We start from the raw sequence: 20,618 nt of genomic DNA on the forward strand, positions 1-20,618 counted from the left end.
ATGATAGGATCAATAAAACACTGAAATATGAGGAGTTAGCCCATTTGAATTTGTAAAATTTGAAAAACAACAACAACAACAAAAGAAAGAACTTTTATTTCCATCTTTGCTTATCCTAATTAATGCATGAACTTGTCTCATTTCTGATGTCCCTTTTTTAAAGGGAGAGACCAAACCTTGACAACTAGCAGACAACCTGCAGTAAAACAGTTCAAAACTTCAGTCTCCATAGTTCTCTTGAACAATTTTGAGACAGCAATCTGATGCTCTGCCTGGAATCAAATGAACTCAAGGAAAATCAAGAGTACATAGCTAAATCAGAAGACTTGAGTCACTTTTTCTTACCTTTAATGTCATTCCTTGTGGTATTGGTGAGTGTGAAGTATAAAAATAGTAAATGCTATATTCTCTACCAATAAGTATGAGAGTCTGCCAGCATATGTATTTACCATATTCCAACAATGGTATGCCTCAAGAATTTCGCTTTATAATCAAAAACATCATCATGGGGAGAATATTGAGGTTAAATGATAAATAAGCACATGTTCTGAAAGAAGAAATAAAATCCTATTTGGAAGCCAAGTAAAAAATGTGCACTTGTTCTATTTCTAATTTATTTTATCTATCTTAACTTGATATAGAAATCTAAATACACTCATAATTTGAGTAATTTGCATAAGTATATAGCTTTGGACAGGCCTAGGCACTGCATTAAATTGGTGCCCTGACCACAACACCCACAGTTTTAATCACAACAATACAATTTGAAATACTTAATGCAAAACTGTGAATTATAAAACTCACCATCTACCACTTCCTTGAAATTGCTAGTGACAGCTGACAGCTGTTATCTATTCTCCATGGAGAAATGCCTATTCCATGGTGGCCAAAGTGTGAAGGTAATTTCCAAGTGTTTCTTCTATACCTAAGGGAGAGAGAGGAAAAGCATCCTGGGGAATCAGGATGGTATTGTTTCCACTACATCACACATATTGCCATTGACATAGTCAAAGGAAAAAAGAAAATGAGGCATCATTAATTCCCTATTGATTTCCAACTGCAATTTAAAGGGGATTCTCTGACAGGTTATGAACCTATAGAATTGCTTCTCAGTTTCCCCCAGGACGTGGAAATTTTCCATCAGCATAATTTGCCAAGACATTTTTTGTAGTTTTTTACTTATACCAGTGTTTATGAAACTATTATATACCTAACAATTGAATAATTTTGTTCCTTTTCTTATAACTTCTCCTAGGTTTCTACTTAAGGATGTGTTCATTCCTCCAACATGTTAGAAATAGGACAACATTGACGTGGAGCTAGAAGATAGTGTCTGCTTGGAGAAGTAGAACAAGATCCAGCGCACTTACCAAGCGTAAGAGATGAGTTCTGCAATAAGGCAACAGTAGTCCATAGGACAGCACATTGTATTATGAGACTGTGGCAGAAAAAAGTTCTTATTTTTAAAAATGCATGTTAATAGTGTAATTTTTCATCTCATAAATTGATTTTAAGGTTCTATAACTTTAAAACTAAAAGTGACACTTCTGGAGATAAATTTTTCCTTGTAAATTTATTTGAATAGAAGTTATAACACGCATGTTTAATGGAAGGAAATAGAGCATTGAGACAGAAACTGGAGGGAAAACTGAGACATAAGTCTTCAGGCCCCTTGAAGAGTGTCCAAAGTCTTCTGAACCACATCATCATGTTAGTCACAGCAGCAAACCCATTTCTGCATTTCGTTCATCTTGTCACTGTGACCAAAGGACGTGACAACAAAAATGTAGAGGAATAAAATGTTATTTATTTTGGCTCAGGGTTTAAAATTTTCAGTCCACAGTCAGTTTGCTCAATAGCTCTGGGCCTAAGGTGAAGCAGAACACATGGTGGAAGTGTGTGGTAGAGGAATTCAGCTCAGAACATGACAACAAGCAAGCAGAAAGATTTCTACACCCCAGGGACAAAAAAATGACCCCAACGCATGTCCCCAGTGACCTACTTATTTCAACAACACACTACCAGCCTATAGTAATCACCTAGTTAATGCACATCTGAGGATTAATTTGCTGGTTGGGTTAGGGCTGTCATAGCCCAATCATTTCACTCCTGAAAAAAACTTCCATTGTCTCATACATGATCATGTGAAGCATACTTCATATTTAAATCAAAACACCTACATTTACTAAAATTCCTTGAAAATGATGTATATAAGTCCATGAAACAAAGAAAAGAAACAGGGGTTAATAATATAGAGTAGGTGGAAAATTTTGGCATTAATGAGAATAAAGTTAATATTACAATATGGAGAAAGAAGAAAGAAACATAAGAAGGAAGAAAGGGAGAAAGAAGAACAAATTATAAGAGAAAAAAAAAGGAGAAGTGAAGGGAATTAAAATGAGATAAAGACAGGAGATGGGGAATAAATCCAATTACTGATTTTTAAAAAAAAATGTGTGAACTCACTTAAATGAGTGTACAGACAATGATGAAAAACAAAACAAAACAACATAAATATTATACAATGAAAACAAAAGAACAGACAACAAACCTTGCATAGGTATTTAATATGGTGAGATCTCTTTGAGGATTTTTGGTTTTGGAACCCACCAGGTATCCAGGGTAGCAAAAATCCAACCTACAATACCATACTTTTGAAAGCATGTGGGTGTGGAAGTAGTGATCAAGTCAACCAGATCATCCCTGCACTAGAAAACTGTATATTCATTTTTTATCACATCTAGACAACCATCTTGCTTCAAAAATTGTGAGACACTCAGCCTCCAGAGCCCATTTACAAAGGCCTCAGCCTGCCCACCTCTGGCACAACTGGGGTGATTCCAGTGGCTCAGTGAGCACAGTAGCTCCCTCCCTAGCATTGGTAGCAGTTCTGTGAGAACCACCCCCTTCCCCCACCACATAATCTGCAGTTCCCAGGGAGAAGGACAATAGGTCCAGATGATAAAGGTCATTGTCTCCAAGGGTAGCTGAGGTTCTGTTACAGCTGGCGAGTGGTAAGTGAACCTTGGTGGCCTTTGTTCTCAGCCATCTCAGTGTATACTTTACTCAGACAGCTTATGTTTTAGGCAGCTTTTGCACCATAGTGACCAGAATACCTGACAAGTACAACTTAGATGGGGAAAAATTCATTTGGGACAGAGAGTTTCAAAGGTCTCTGTCCATAGATGGCCAATGGCATTGCTCTGGGCCCAAATGAGGCAGCACATGATGAGGCAAGGTCCTAGCAAAGAAAATCTGCACAACTCATGGCAGCAAGGAAGCAGTGAGCTGCAGAGAAGGACCACAGGGGAGATGCAGGCTTCCAGGGAACATCCACAGTGACCCAAACCCTCTGGGTCTACCCCACCTGCCTACAGTTACCATACAGTTATTCAAAGTAGGATGATTGCTTGTCTCAGCTCCCACAATCCACCCATTTCTCATTCCTTTATTAATACAAGAGCTTGGGTATGGCCATCCCGTATCCAAATCATAACAGCTTCCTTCAATGGCATTTGACCAGGGCCACAATTTGTCCCCAGGTGGATGCTGGCTGTGATACTATAGCAATATTTCCTGTAGTCTGCAGGGAAAGTGAAGATGCAAGGACTTTATGTTTCCCAAAGCAGCAAGCTCAGGCATGACCCCACAAGTTGGCTCCCTACAGGAGCTCTCCATTTGTAAGCAGAAGCTCAGAGCACTTCTAACACATCAGCTTGCTATGCAGCTCCCAGATCAGCTAAGTTCAGACTTACTTTGTGTTCTGCAAGTGTTTCTATACTGATATTCTTCTCTATATCTCTTTCTCTTTCCCTTTTTGTCACCAGGCTCCCCTGCCTGGCTCCAGGTCTGCTGGGACAGGATTGGTGCCAGTGAGACCTTTCTCATGCTGTTCTAATAACCAGAATCTCTGACTATCTCACTGTCCAGTACTGAGCCTCACTCCATCCCCTCAGTCACCCACCTGGCTGAATAGTACCTCTCCAGCTGTTTCATGTTTGCATCATGGAGGAGCTGAGAGCGCTACCAGGTTCTACTCTGCCATCTTGACCTCCACCCAAAAGCATTGGATATATGTGTTTAAAATATTATACTAAGGAAAGCAGAAAGGATAGCAAATGGTGGTATAAGTCAGAATCAAAAGAAATTATGTCATTATGAGCAACAGCAAGAAAGGAAGAATAGCAGGGGAAGAGAGAAGGAAAAACTCACAGTCCAAAGATCAGAGAGATCCATGGCAGAAATAACCTAGGGCTGGGAGGGAGAATAATTGCAATATTTGTAGTAGAATGGTAATTTTTATCAGATATATGATGTAGCAAATAAAATTCCTGAATCAATTAAGTTATAAAAGAGCTCTCCAATGACTTATCTCAGATATCCAACTGCAGTAATTCCCACACTCTATATTGATATGGCATTTCTGACTAAATTAATGACATAAGCCAAATGACACTAACATAATGGTTAAAATGCCAAAGATAAAATACATTGGGATAAATGTCACCATGGCTAGGAAAAACCAATATTGAAAATGGAATGTAAAAAGAACTATTATAGCCAGGATTCATCAAATTCTGGTAAGCAGACTTGTAAGAATAAAAAATGTTGGGTAGATATCTTCTAATATTCATTTATTTCTTGACTGAATATTATATCTTCTTATCTAAAGATACAATAACAGGTTGGAAGTTAAAATGATAAAATATGTTTGTATGCAAGTGCATGATGGATCAGACATGAATCTGTAGTGGTCACTACAATCTGTCCTGAATAACTTTTTATTTTACACTATTTCAAATATTGGATTCAGAGATCCATAAATTAACTGACCCAGTGCCCAGTGATACCAATTCCTCACTTTTCAAGCTGGATCCTAGAGATACATGAAGTACTTAATGAAGAGAACTGTGTGAAAAGAAAGGACATGAAGCTTCTCCGGCTATGAGAACAGACAGCTGATGGACAAGAAAGGAAAGTGAAGGACAGGTGCACTGGCATGCCTAAGCCTCTGTGACACACCTGGTCTGCTGCAGGGCTCATACTTTGTCCAGTTGGTGTTTTAGAGCAAATTTTAATTCCTCAAGGACTTTAATTCGCCCAAAGAGCAATTAAATCTTATATATATTTGGCCATGTCTGTTCTTGGGAAGTCAACTATTATATGCACTCTTCCACTTTGATCCTGGCCTGAATGATTACAGAAAAAAAAAATGAGTATTATTGCCCACAATACTTGGTGGGCATTTTATTCGTGTTGCTAGTCTAGGGGAGAATTGAAATGTTTTGTGTAAATGCAATTATTTCAGAAGCCACATGGCAACCTCATATATTAAACAACCTCAACTATGGGAACAAAAAATAAGATGTATCTAAATTTAAATGATCTTATTGATGATTGTTCAAATAGAATTATTTTCAATTGGTGGCAAAAACTCACAAAAATTTAAATCACGAAGTAAATTGAGATGTAATCTTTTGAGACTTCCTTGCATTTTCTGATGCCCCTAGATTTATTCCTTCTTTGGGGCTGGGAGGAATCAGCTCTTCATATCTTCAGTTAGTTCTGGTTTTCTTGGTAATGTAGCATCTTCAGAATTCCCTTTGCTTGTGCTTGAATAGGAGATACACATGGCTGACTCCCTCCTGGAATCTGCCTCCTCTCTTCTTTTTCTTTTTTTTTTTTTCCATTTTTATATTTTATTTTATTTTTTTCTTTTTCTTTTTTTTACTCATCAGAAATTTATTAGTTGCTCAAAACATTACATTGATCTTGACATATCATATATCATACATTTGATTCAAATGTGGTATGAATTCTTATTATTCCCACTTGTACAGACTGCAGGATCACATTGGTTATACAGCCACATTTATACATACTGCCATACTAGTGTCTGTTTTATTCTGCTGCCCTTCCTATCCCCTTCCTATCCCCCTCCCCTCCCTTCCCCTCACCTCCCCTTACCTCTCTCTACCTCATCTACCTTAACTCATTTCTCTCTCTCTCTCTCTTTTTTCCCCCTTCTCCTCACATCCTCTTATATGTATTTTTGTATAACAGTGAGGGTCTCCTTCCATCTTCAGTGCAATTCCCCTTCTCTCTCACATTCTCTCCCAACTCTTGTCCCTGTTTGATGGTAATCTTCTTCTCATGCTCTTCCTCCCTGCTCTGTTTTGTGTTGCCCCCCTTATATCAAAGAAGACATTCTGCATTTGTTTTTTAGGGATTGGCTGACTTCACTTAGCATAATCTGCTCTAATGTCATCCATTTCCCCGCAAATGCCATGATTTTGTTACTTTTTAGAAGTCAAACAACAACAAGTGCTGGCAAGGATGTGGGGAAAAGGGTACACTTGTACACTGCTGGTAGGACTGCAAATTGGTGCGGCCAATTTGGAAATCAGTATGGAGATGCCTCCTCTCTTCTTTAGCCTGATTGTTGTCCAGGAAGAACTCTTAGTGGGCAGCACTGGGCCACCCAGGGTTTATCTGTCAAGAAATTCCTGAGGCTACATCAATTATATAGAAATGTTAATAGATCCCTTTCATTGATGGAGTCATCTGATGCAGAACTTCTACAGCAGTTCTATTATTGCTCTTCTGTGTGCTTTTCCTGAATTCAGGTTACATTTGATTCAGAATCACTGAGTTCACCCTCCTAAATAAATCTTGTTTTTCCCCAAATGAAATAGTTTGAGTAAGATTCTAATCCTCATGTCAAAGATGTATTTGTTTTGCTCACCCAAGATTTTGGAAAGCATAAAGTTAATGTCTAACATTTTGACAAAAAATTTTTCTCTCCATTCTTTATTATTATTATTAGATTTGAGGTAAGCATAAAGATCAACATTTTCTAATTTGCATATCTAGATACTGAGTTGCCAATTCAAAGTAGACACCTGCTATAAAAATAAAAACATCATCTTTGATGGCCAAAATAATTTCTTGTTCTATAGAAGTGTATTACATTTTAATAGGTACTGAGCATCCTATAAAGCTTTGTCTTCGACCATTTGATTGCTTTGCTCTTTATACTATTTTTGAGTCTAATATTTTTCATCAGAAACTAACACCAATCTTTTCCACATTTTCCTTATAGCATTTTTCACTTCCTTATTTCTGAAAGTATAAATCAAGGGATTGAGCAAGGGGGTGAACATGGTATAGAACGTTTCCACCAGTTTGTCAAAGGAAAAGACAGAAGGAGGCTGGGTATTTATAAATATGCATGGGACAAAAAACAAAACTACAACAGCAATGTGAGATCCACAGGTGGACAGAGCTTTCCTCTGCCCCTCAGCACTGTGTTTTCTCAGGGAGAACAAGATGATACCATAGGAGACCAGCAACAAGCAGAAGATTATAATGCACATAAACCCAGTCGTGGCAACCATTAAAAGGCCAAGGATGTGAGTGTCAGTGCAAGCTAGGTCCAATAATGGGTACAAGTCACACATGAAATGATCAATGACATTAGGCCCACAATAGGGCAGTTGGAAAGTGAACAGAACCACTGTAATGGAATGCAAGAAGCCCCCTGACCAGGCCACCACCATCAGAATGCCACAGAGCCTCCAGTTCATGATGGAAGAGTAGTGCAAGGGCTTGCAAATGGCCACATATCTATCATAAGCCATGGAAGTGAGGATGATCATCTCCGCCCCACCAAATAGATGTTCAGCAAAAAGTTGAATCATGCATCCTTTATAAGAGATGGTTTTCCTCTCATAAAGGGAGTCTGCAATCATTTTCGGTGTGATGGCAGAGGATAAACAGGCCTCCAGGAAGGATAATGATGCCAAAAAGAAGTACATGGGGGATCCCAGCAGTGCAGGGCTACAGAGGATGGTCAGTACAATCAGCATGTTGCCTACAATAGCTGCAATGTAGACCAATAAAAACACAACAAATACTATTTTCTGAATAGTAGGATTCTTTGAAAGCCCCAGGAGGACAAATTCAGTTATGAAGCTTTGGTTTTGCATGATTTCCAAGAAAAGGGCAAACATGCAAAAGTTATCACTGAAGTTTGCAATTATGATAAAGATTTGCTTCAGACCACTTTATAGTTTTGGAGTCACCAATTATTTCAGTGCACCTAAATACATTTTGTCTTTAAGGTTTCTGTTGTCATTGCAAACACAAATTTAGACCTTTATTGAGGATAGGAGCTAGAGATCAGGCAAAATTGAGGTGAAGATACAGTATTCACAGCTTTTGAATTAGCAAAGCTTCTATAAAGAAGAAGGTAGAGAAGAATAGATTTTAATCTCCAAAGACAGTTTTGATGATTTACTAGTGACTTCCCTCAGTGAATCATTGGGAAGCATTCTTCACCTCACCCTCATGGTGGGGATATGAGGACTGTAGCTCTATTGTTCATTTCTGCCATTGTTATGGGAGGAGGCAGAGTTGACTAATAAGCCATCTGTAATCTGGAGACCCTGAGACCTAAAAAAATAAATAATATACAATTTAAGTGGTGATTTTAAAGCATGAGTATACATCAAAACTTTCTTTAAGGTATAAACTGAATTTGGTCTTTTCATGATTCAATTTCTTCTTTATCACAATGAAGGATCTATGAAAAAGTACCAAGTGACAGACAGCACATCACAAGTCTGCACTAAATGTTTAGTTTTGGGGTTTTTTTTTAATTACCTCATTTAGACATTAGGAGAAAATTTCACAAAAATAATAACACCTACCTTCAAATGTTGTAATACCAACTAAGAGAAATAGGTACAGGAGAGCAGTTATACAAGACTCACTACCCTGGTAACACTCTAAGATTTATATCCTTACTTCCTTGATAGGAAATTCATGGTTGAGTACAAGTGAACACCAGATGCTTGACCTAGGTTGTTACACAGAACATCTGTCTCCAAAACCAAGTTCTTTCCGCTGGATCACTCTGGAAAGAGTAAGAATTTCACTTTTCTATCAGAAAATTCAGGGCTGACTTAACTTTTCTAGAGTTCCCACCCACTTGAATTACTAAATCCTCTTAGTCTTTGTTCATTAGTGAATGGGCATCTTAATGAAGGAAACAGAAAATGATGAGGAATCAGAAGGTAATGGCCAATCATTTGCATAGGCAAATAGGTAACCATCTTAGTCCAGAGTCTTCAGACTCTATTAATCATTTTCCCATAATTTATACTATGTGACTGGGTCTAATCAAATGTTGGTTTGAACATATTGGTCTAAGCCAATATGTTCATATACATCTTACACATTCATCTCCAAATTTCATATTGACTATCATATTTGGAAACTTGAAAGTATTCCTTAAAATAATATGTTCTTACTAATTATAGTTATTATGTACTCCATGAATAGCCAATTGCCTTTTCTACCTCAAGCATTTCCATGAGTTTTCCAGACAATTTCTCCAAATGTTCTTATAATTCTGTAAGCCTTAGGTAACACTTCCATGTGAGTTTAGTTAGAATGTCTATCAATAGGATCTTTTGAGGATCCAATTAGTCTCTACAGGTAAAAACATTGATGTAGTCAATAGCACAGAGGAAAGTAATGTGTGATGAGAACACACTGCCATAGCCCCTTACCAAGGGTAGTGTAGAGAGGTGAGACTTATTTTACCTTAACCTGTCTTCTCTAAGGGACATCGTCAAACACTCTCTAACCCTCACATTATCAAATTCCTCCAAGACCTCTCCTCTTCCTGCGAGAAATGTCAAAAAACTAACCCTTTCTCTAACATTTGTCCTCCCTCCATTCCAACTCACTAGCAAGAGGACATTTACCTGCCAGCAACTGGCAAACTGACTTCAACTACATGCCCACCAAAAAATGTTTCAAATATCTCCTAGTCCTGGTTGACACATTCTCTGAATGTGTTGAGGTCTATCCCACCACTAGCAAACCATTTCCAAAATCCTCCTTAAAGAACTCATTCCTCACTTTGGCCTCCCTTCTTCCTTCCAGTCTGATAATGGGCCCAAATTTATCTCTCAAATTACCCAACAATTAACACAAGCACTTAAACTGGTATTTTCATATACCATACCACCCTCAATCATCAGGCAAGGTAGAACACACCAACGAAACCATCAAAAACATTTCACTAAACTCTCTCACAAACTACACCTTGACTGAGTAACACTTATCTCTCTGGCCCCCCTAAGGTTATGAGCCCTCCCTAAAAAAAAACCCTTCCATATCTCTCCATTTGAGCTTATGTATGGGTGCCCAATGACACCCCCCTACTTTATGCCCACAGCCCACAACTATTCCACCCCACCTTTTGCCCCATCTTTTGAATCACCTTCAAGCATTGCTTTGGAAATATGCAGATCTTAATCACTTGGTCCCTACAGACAACCTTTCCTCCCCTATTCCAGTGGGGGACATGGTATTCCTCTAATCCTTCCATCCCAGCACAGTTACCCTACTCAATGGCCTGTCCCCTAAATGGATGGAACCATATGAAGTTACTCTCAACCACCCTAACTTCTGCCAAGCTTAAGGGGTTTCCCAAATGGATACACAATTTAGCTCTCAAAACCTGCTCTCACCCTCACTTCACTACAACCTCCACAGGCCCCTCACTTTGTGGCTCAAACAGACACAAGTCTCCAAACTTCACCCAGTACTAGAACAACCCAAAGACCACACCACCTCAGATAAGTGACTTCCTCTCCCTTTCTTATTACTATCAATTTCTGTTCATCCTATGGACAGAGCTGGCCTCTGGCCCAGGACTTCCAAGGCCTATTACTCCCACTTTCCTCTTCCAACTCATTTCAGGGATCCTTCAGGGACTTCACCCCAACTGAAATTTACCTCCCCCCTTTCTCCTTTACTCTCTCCCCTTCCACATACTATGATCACACTACCCCTCTTCTTTCTCTATTTCCCTCCCACAGCTCCCAAAAATCCTCCTGGCACTCACTATGCTTGGCAATTTAAGATATATGCAGTGGACAAAAGTCCTCCACTTTAGTCAACTCTGCATTCTGTCCCATTAAAGGTTGTCAAAGGACCCTCTCCTCACATTCAACTTTGCTCAAATCTGTGTTACCAACTGTTTTGACTGTACCAAATATACCCAAGAAAGCTTTTTCTCTCATAATTTCTGTCTCTGCTTAACTTCTGATAACTCCGACACATGCAATGACCTCAATTGGAAGGGATATTCCAAATGGTCCTGCAATTATCATTCTATGGAACATGGATATGGCTCTTCCAACAGATTGTCCAAACCCCCTCCTTCTCCAAACCCCTATTATAGGATCCTGCCTTTACATACCTTCAGGATTGATTATCCTTGGGACACAAAATGGGAAAAGGAGTAACTGGCTCTATAAACTTTTATGTGGCAAGCCCAGACCCTCATGGATCTTTCCAGATAATCTGAACCTATGACTAAGCCCCACACACCTTATGAGATGCAGTCATTATATAATAACAAACAGCTCTCACAAAATTTTCCAAAACTTAAAACAATAGACACCCTCAAACTTCCTGGCTCCAAATCACAGGTTATTCTCTCTACCTTTTACATCACATAGTACATTAGTCCCTTTATCAACAAGACTGCTTCGTTTGTACCCCAATGGGTGATCCTCCTAAATCAGCCATTCTCCTATCCAATGTCCAATGTGTTCCCACCTCCCAATTCCTGTACTTCCACCTTACATAAATTCTCTCAACAACTACCCCTTCATACAGCAGGACTAAATGGGTCTTTCTGGAACACTCAGTCTAACACCCACACCAACCCCACTTGCTGTCTACACCATATCATCATGGGGCCAGACTCTTATATAAACCCCCTAGGAACTCACATCTTATGCCAAAATAGTTCTCTCATGACATGTGTCAATGCTTCTACCCCAGGTCCTGTGTCTTGATCGTCCTATCTCCCCATCTTGCTCTATACATTGGTTGAGATGGCTGTCCTCATGTTCCCCCAACTTAATCTAACCAGGCAGTCATTCTTCCAGTCCTCTTAGGCATTAGTCTAATATCCTCACTGGTAACCCTGGGGACAGTAGGGGGAGCCCTCGGACATAGCCTTATCTTGGCCTCCCAACTTGACCAACTTGGTGAGGAACTAGTCAGATCCATCTACACTTCAATGAGGCTATCCACCTCCTATAGACTCAGATCCTTTCCCTGAGAGAAGTCACCCTACAGAACAGGAGGGCAATAGATCTAATTACAGCAGAAAAGAGAGGTACCTGTCTTCTCCTAGAAAAATGTTGTTACCATATCAACCAATCAGGAAAGATAAAACAAAACATACAAACCCTATAGAATCTAAAAGCTAAGCTTAAACTAAAGTTCTCTGGCTAATTCCCTCTCTTTCTTTCTCACCAGCCTATGGGACCCTATCCTGACTTGGGTCTTACCCCTTCTGGGACCTCTCACTGCCGTTCTCTGCCTGGTAGTTTTGTTACCAGGTGTTTTCAAGATTTTACAGGAAATCATCATGGAAAGAACCAAGACCTTCAACAACCAAGTGGTCAATCAGATGCCTCTGTGAGAGTATATTCAATTGATGAAAAAAAAAAAAAAACTCCCTCTAGGACCTGCCTCTGCCTCTGCTGCCACCCCCATGCCATCAGGAAATAGCCATAATAAGAGACCTCCATCCATAAGCCACCCTAAACCCCTGTATTAAAACAAAAAGGGAGGGATGTTGGCACAATTGCAGCCATCTTCCTTTCCCCAACCCCACTTTATGAATAATGTTTTTCTTCTTGCGTGGCGCTGGGCTCGATCCTCAGCACCACATAAAAATAAATAAACAAAATAAAGGTAATGTGTTCAACTACAATGAAAAAAAATAGAAATTTGCCAATTTTTGAGAGATAAAATCTTGTGCGTCTCTGTTCTCTCCTTGAGAGAAAAAGACATGCCTATCTCTGTTCCCAAGAAACAGAAACTTGCCTTCCGAAAAAAGGTGATGCCAGTCACAAGAGATAAACTTGCGCTTAAAGTGCATGCGGTCATGATTCTGGACTATAAAGTAGCACTCAAGGGGTATTTGCTGCTGTTCTCTTTCTGTGCAAAGCAGCCTGTCAGGCTTCTGACAAGGTGAGTGTGTTATCAGTCCTGCTCCAGTTTTCTTTCAAAAAGGAAGACAAGCCCTATGTTAATCTAATAATTAAATAAATTTTGCCCTTTCACTTCCTTTTATAAGGGTGTTTTTAAAACAATGTAATTTTAAATTTGAAATATTCATTAAATATAAACACACAACTCCTTATTTTATCAAATAAAGGAATTTTGTAAATTTGTGTCAGAACATTGACAGTGGAGAATATAGTATGTTAATGGTTTTGATCAGAAGGTTTATCATTTTAATTTTTTTGAAAGGTAATTTTCTTAGAGGCAATGAGTTAAGAAGAATTGAATCCTAGAACATACACACACACAAAAAAACACAATAAAAGAAAAATTAGTCAAATATAGTCTATTGTTTAGTGAAGAATAAGTTAGCATCCATTATTGTTTCATATTCTTGATACATATTTCTGTGCTAATTTAAGATGCAATATTAGGGGAAAGTGGGTAGTACACAGGATACTTTCAATCTTAGCAATTTTATGTTTACCTTAACTTACTCTAATAAAATATTAATTTTAAAATGCTTTCAGTGTTTGCTGTTGGAAAACTATGAATCCCAGGAACGTCATCCAGTGGTCAGGTATCATTAAAGAAATCATCATGTTCCCATCTCCTCAAGTCTAAAATAGAGGAACACTCATCAACTACCTGACACAAAAGAGTCAATTGCTTATAATTAATATGTTTTTTGAAGTATAAATGGAAAGCATGACATAAAAAATGTTATTAGCAGTATTTTCAAGCACTGCTTATTTATACAAAGAGAGATGAAATTAAATCACTCTAAAAATTTATACTTTTTAAATTACACAATTTTAAATTATACCTTAAAATAGCAATAAAACTGGTTCATTCATCTAATTCCTTTGTAAAACATATTAGTAAATAATTTTAGAATCATAAATATGTTAGTAATTTTTATACTAGCAACTTCAACCCTAAACATTTATCCTGAAAGTGCAATGGGGAGAGAAAGGAAGCTTTACAATGGAAGACAGTTCAGTGCCATGTGTGATGGAGAAAAGGGAGACCTAGCTAAAATAGTCAGCGACAGAAAGATGTTTATGAAAATCAGATATTTAAAATTAATACCACATGATGGTAACAAAACTGTTTAAAAAGTTGAGCTTCCTGGCACACTTCTGGAATCGCAGCCCCTTGGGAAACTGAGTCAGGAGAATTGCTAATTCAAAGCCAGCCTCAGCAAAAGCAAGGTGCTAAGCAACTCAGTGAAACCTTGTCCCTAAATAAAATACAAAATAGGTCTGGGGATATGGCTGAGTGTTCCAGTGCCCCTATAAATCACTGGTACTCCCCCTAAAAAAACCATAAAACCATTAAAGGTGTATTAAGAATTGTAATGCAAATAAATAAATAAATAAAATAGGTGAAGCACTTTTACAGTATGTTAAATGAGAAAAACAATAAAATTTCCAATAGCCTAGCTTATTTGCTTTGATAAATTAAATATAATGTATCTGGAAGGAAACATAAAAATGATAAAATAGTTTTAAAAAATTTTAATTGCAATATATATCTGGTTATGGTTTTAGCAATATTTAAAGTTGATCATAAGTTTAAACACAAAATACCAGATTTACCATCATCTAGAGTTCAGCAAAATAGAGTGAAGTTAAAGGAGATTGGTTTGTAGAGGAGGAAATAATTGGTTAGTATAACACAGAATTCTTATCAAAAATTTTTAACTATTGTTAACTTTCCATAAAAAGCTAAACCATGGACAGAACCCTCCCTGTCCTGAATATACTAATTCTGATATCAATTTTAAACAGATCCTCCTACAAGCAGCAGCTTATTCTGTCTGTATCTGTCCTGGAACATCCTGTGTGTGGTCTTTCCTTTCTTGATTGCTATACTACTGAAAATGCTGAAGCTGAACCTGGGATTTCTCAGGGCCCCCCCACAGCATGAACAGTGTGGACACCAGGCCATCATCTGGAGGTGACCTTGGGAAATTTGCCTCACTGTGTCCCACTACCCACATTGCCCAGTATTTCCTTCATTTCCCACATTGCCCACTGTTTGCTTTCTATTCATTTTAGCAACAAAAATAACTCTATCACTAATTGTTCTGAAAATAATAGATTTTCTGCTTCAACTTAAAAGTACATAAAACATTCAAATCTATAAAAGGGATTAGTAAAGTTGTCATTGTAAGAAGTGTTTTGCAACTATATTCAAGTAGCAAATTTCAAATGCAGTTGTATAAAAAATATATGCATATCAGTCACATTTCCATCCATTTTATTATACCACGTAAATATTGCTACTACAAATTAAGAGAATGAATTAAAATCCTATTTGTAATTACCCTTTTTAATAAGTTACTTGGCCTCCATATTTTTGATTCAGGATAATAATTCATCCATAAAATATGTATTTTTTGTATATCAAGCTAAGCGTATTCATTTTTTGTGATCAGCTCAGAAATATATTCTTTTCAGACTTTAGTGCATTTTCTCTGTCATCATGGTAGCCCTAAATATTTCATTCTTTATACACTTAATATTTATGGAATTTAATAAAAAAAACCCTTTTTGTTTTCACCTTTCATCTTTATTACAGGTACATGAACCTTCTTACCTTAGTAATTGAGCTCATTTTAAAGAAGAGACTAAGTTATGTCAAGTAGGACTAAAATAGTTAAGAAATTCAGGAACTTAGATTTTCCTGGACAATTCTGAGGAGTAAATTAAAGCAGTTTTTCATTTTTATGTTTTTTAAAAAATGTTTACTGTCTTTGTATTCATTCAATTCACACTAAATATGAAAAATTTTAAAAGAACAAAATAAGATCTTTGCTTTATCACAAACATATTAGGATCCTGAAGATATGTAGGAGTCAATTTTTTTTTTCATATGGTTGAACAATTTGATCTAAATTGCTGCAGGTGAATGAGAACTAACATACTATGGATTTGACTTGGAGCATATGTTGAATTTAACACATTAATGCTTATCTGACTTTGCTTCTACAAAACTTTCTATGGTTGAGCAACTTGTGCTGACAAATAGTACATTCCATTTTCCAGACATATGCAAATAAAGATGAAAAATTTCCTGCTTTTTCAAAGGTCAAAAACTGTATCTTAAAAACATTTCTATAAGCTCAATTCTAAGGCATTCTTACCATGATTTAAGTCAATTTTTCTTTTTGTCATCATTGTTTTTAGGGCTATGGATTTATGAACTCAAAGCACTTAGAGAAAATTAAATGGGCATTATTAGAGGACTGTACTCCATGACTTGAGTCCTAATTTCTTTTTTTAATGTTTTCCCCTGTGCCACTTGTGAATTTGTAGCTGTGGAAATACTAAAGGCTACATGATTGTGAATGACAGAACAATACTTGAATTTGTCATGTTTCAACTTCAATGTACTTTATAGAGCCTCAGAAAATTCCTCTTTTTGAACTTAAAACTCCAGATGGAGAGAACAATAGAAGACAAATGATAAATGAAAATGTATTAAAAACCAAAGAATATGCTGTAGGAGAACTAGAACAAAAATATGAAGTTGTTGCCTTTCTAATTATTTGTCTTTAACTTGAAGATGAAAATCTAAACGGTTCTAATTTTATCATTCTCTCTACCACCATATCCTGACTGAAAGAAATATTGGAAACATTTAAATAGCTGTTGTTATTATCAAGTGTTGTCTTATAGCATCCACATGTATTATTTATTCCCCTTGACTATCATTGAGTGTGGTAATATAGCATCCATTAAAGATGAGAATCTTACAGCCACAATAGCTAAGTAATTGGTCCAAAAATGCACAGTATTTATAGGCCAAGGACTGCGTTAAACTTGGTACACTGATCACAACACACACAGAATTTTAAACACTGCCTCACAATTTGAAATCTCTCTGAAAATGCAAAAATGTAAATTATAAATCTTACCACATACAGATTCCCTGAAAATTCTAATGATGACCACCCCGTAAACTCAGTAGAGAAAATTTCATGCAGTGGTGGCCAGAATGTGAAAGTTGTTGCCCGTTCTTCCTTGTATATGTAAGGTGTGGGGGAACATGCTCTCTGGCAGTCACGCTGGTCATGTTCTCAGTGGCTCACAATTGTGGTCTTGAACATGGTCTCAGGAAAAAGAAAAATGAATAAGAAGGTAACCTCCTTGATTTCTAACTGGAATTTAAAGAGATATCCCTGAGAGCTCATGAATCTGGAGAATTGCTTCTCAGTTTTCCCCGGGGATTGGAAATTGGTTTTCCATTTGCTCACGTGTGTTTAAAGTTTATGTCCACCACCAATTAAAAGACTCCCCTGCCCATTTTAAACTGCTCTTGGGTTTTTATGTGAAAATGTGTTCACTTTACTTGATGCTCAGGAAAGGAACACTGTGCATGTGGGGATGAAATGTAGGGTCTGATTGTAAAAGTGGGGCAAGATGCCAGTGTCCTTATTAAATGCAATAACTAAGATCTAGGACAAGACAGCATTAATCCACGGGGACAATGCGTGTTGTACTGGGACTGGGCAGCAACATGTGCTTGTTAAAGAGAAATATTTCTGTTAACATATGGAAATTTTTATGTTAATCTAATTGCTTTTTTTCCTCTCCGAAATTGATTTTGAGATTCTGTAACTTTCAAACTAAAAGCACAATTTCTGAAGGATAAAATAATTATCTCTTTTCATTTTATTTGAAAAGAATGTAGGATAGTTCTATTGGATGAAAATGAACATAGCTTTTAATACTGAAGCTTCAGGGAAAATGGTACCTAGCTCCTCAGGTCCCTTTGGGTTGGACCACACTAAAACAATGGCTTCTTTGTATAGTCTTTATATGAATATCCTACCTTTAAGAATATCCTTCTTTCATTTTTGTTTCAACATCTTTCATTTATTCTATTTTACCATGTTTTGTGACACAAAATGGTATCATTTCTATTTGTGTGCTTCAGCCTAAACTAGGAGATAGAGACTAGCAGAGAGAAAACTTCCAGAACCAGAATCCAAGCTTTTGTACAACATGGAAATCTCTAACACTCTGCCCCACACTGGCATGCAAAGTGTCACACTGTCATCTTCCAGATGGAGCCAACCTAAACCCAAGAACCCACAGACAGACAATGAAGAAAACCCCTGACTTGTTCAGAACACCTACTGCCTACCCTGGATGCAAACTTCAGGATGAGTCAGCCTGACCGGCACGTCATATGTATATTTGAAAATGATAGCAGGGAAGACATAGGAATATCAAATAACAGTGGGAGAATTCGGAGCCAAAAGAAAAAAAAAAAGTTATTTTCAGTGAAAGGAAGACAAAGAATAATAATCAGGGTATAAAATAAAGAAAACCCCACAGTGCAAGAATGGGCAAAAGATTCATGGTAGGAATACGAGTAATTTGAGATTGGAGAACACTATGAGATTTTGAGCAAAATTGTGATTTTATCTGACTTGTGATGTAACACAATACAATTCCTAAGCAATTTCATTGCTTAAACTTGAAATACCAAATATATTAGAATATTATCTTGTTTTAAAGTTCTTTTTACTCTCTGTTGCCTCTGGATTTCCTCTTTAGTATGGAGAGGAGTCAGCTCCTATATTCACACTTGGTCCTGGTTTTGTTGGCTGTGCCCTTCATCAATTCCCTTTGATTGAACTTGAATAAGAAATACTCATTGTTGGGACCCCATGACATCTGCCTCATTTTGCCCTCTGAAGTTTATTTGACATAAAGTTGTGCTGAACAAAGAGAACATCATCCAAGGTAGGCAGCTCTGGGCCATCAGGGTCTATCTGTTATGAAATTCAAGAATGATTAAACCAGTAGAGATGGTAATGGACCCACCTTAAAGAACATGGTCACAGCATACAGGAAATCCACAATGAAGTTTCCACTAATGTTCTTCTGGATGCCTCTCCTGAGTTCTGGTTGGTTTTTCTCCAGCATCACTGAGATCAATATCCTAAATCAAAATTTCTTTGCACTTGAAATACTTTAAGTATCTGTCTCTAAGATACTTTTTTTAAATCCATGCACAAGTTTTATCAAACATGGAGTCAGCAGCCTGCAATCTGACACGTATTTTTAATTTCCATTTAAAAAATATTAGATTTTAAGTAAGCATAAAATTCAAATTACACAATAGGATGTTAACTTGCCAACTTGAGTAGATACCTGAAAAGACAGTGAACAACATTGTCTCTGACCCCACAGTACTGATATTTTTATAAAATTGTGTTACTACTTTTGAGATAATGAGGGTCCCATCAAGTTTTTCATTTAAGCCCATTTTGAATTTGTTACTCATTATATTATTATTTATGAAGTTTAATAATTATGTTTTTCATCAGAAACCACCACTAATCTCTTCCACTTTCCTCATAGCATCTTTCATTTCCATTTTTCTAAAAGTATAAGTCAAAGGATTGAGCAAGGAGTATAGTATGGTGTAAAATATTGCCATCATTTTGTCAAATGTAAAATTAGAAGGAGGTCTTGCATATGTAAATATTCATGGGACAAAGAACAAAATCACAACAGCAAATGAGCTTCACAGGTGGATAGGGCTTCCCTCTGCCCTTCAGAATCAAGGGTTCTCAGAGACAGCAAGATTATACCACAGGAGACAAGCAACATGGTGAATATTATAATGCAGATAAACCCACTGTTAGCAACCACAAAAAGTCCAAAGATGTGTCTGTGCAGTCCAGCTCCAGTAATGGGTACAAGTCACAGAAGAAATGATCAATGTCATTGAGGTCACTAAAAGGCAGCTGGAATGTAAAGAGAATCTGTATGATGGAATGCAAGAAGCCCCCTGTCCAGGCCATCCCCACCAGAATGCCACAGAGCATTCAGTTTATAAAGGAAGAGTAGTGCCAACGCTTGAAAATCCACATAGCAGTCATAAGTTATGGACATGAGGACAATCACCTCTGCTCCAGCAAGAAAGTGCTCAGCAAAATGTTGAATCATGTGTCTTTTGTAAGAGATGGTTTTCCTCTCACACAGGGAGTCCACGATCATCTTTGATGTGTGACACAGGAGAAGCAGGCATCCAGAAAGGACAGGAATGTCAAGAAGAAGTACACTGAGGAGCCCAGCAGTTGAGGGATGAAGAGGATGGACACTACATTAAGCATTTTACCCACAGCAGTTATAATGTAGACCAACATAAACACAACTGAATTCTTGGATTATTCAAAAGCTCCAGGAGGACAAACTCAGTTACAGTGCTCTGGTTTTGCATGATTTCCAAGGAAAAGGTAAAGGTAAAACTGTGATTGGGTTAACCTACAATTAGCTATTTATAGTATTATTGTCATCAACTAGTTGGAGCAGGATTATGTGAACCTATTTGAGTGCTTTGTTATCACTGAGAACATGATATTAGACATTTATTGAAGGCTGTTGTAGATCAGGCAAAGTTGAGTGGAGTCAAATTATTGTACACTTTAAGAAAGCCAGATTTTCAACATGGTGGAGAAGTTACTTTTTAAAGTCCAGCTTTAACCA

The 20,618-nt window shown here is 37.4% G+C and overlaps 1 protein-coding gene and 1 pseudogene across 1 annotated transcript; both read right to left on the reverse strand.

Moving 5' to 3' along the window:
* Positions 1-7,049: 7,049 nt before the first annotated feature.
* Positions 7,050-7,991, reverse strand: LOC124109218 (olfactory receptor 4C15-like). The gene has a single exon (XM_046467753.1). It carries the CDS (start codon positions 7,986-7,988, stop codon positions 7,050-7,052), a length of 939 nt encoding a protein of 312 aa, XP_046323709.1. The 5' UTR covers positions 7,989-7,991.
* An 11,439-nt stretch (positions 7,992-19,430) lies between these two features.
* Positions 19,431-20,352, reverse strand: LOC124109213 (olfactory receptor 4C15-like; annotated as a pseudogene).
* Positions 20,353-20,618: the final 266 nt, after the last annotated feature.

Source organism: Marmota monax, unplaced genomic scaffold (assembly GCF_021218885.2).
Source record: "Marmota monax isolate L192 unplaced genomic scaffold, Marmota_monax_Labrador192_F-V1.1 WCK01_AAM20220418_F8-fsc00932, whole genome shotgun sequence".
Classification (NCBI taxonomy): domain Eukaryota; kingdom Metazoa; phylum Chordata; class Mammalia; order Rodentia; family Sciuridae; genus Marmota; species Marmota monax.

What these genes read in the sequence shown, in the direction of transcription:
- LOC124109218 (XM_046467753.1), bottom strand. Translation starts at nt 7,988, where the DNA reads ATGCAAAACCAAAGCTTCATAACTGAATTTGTCCTCCTGGGGCTTTCA.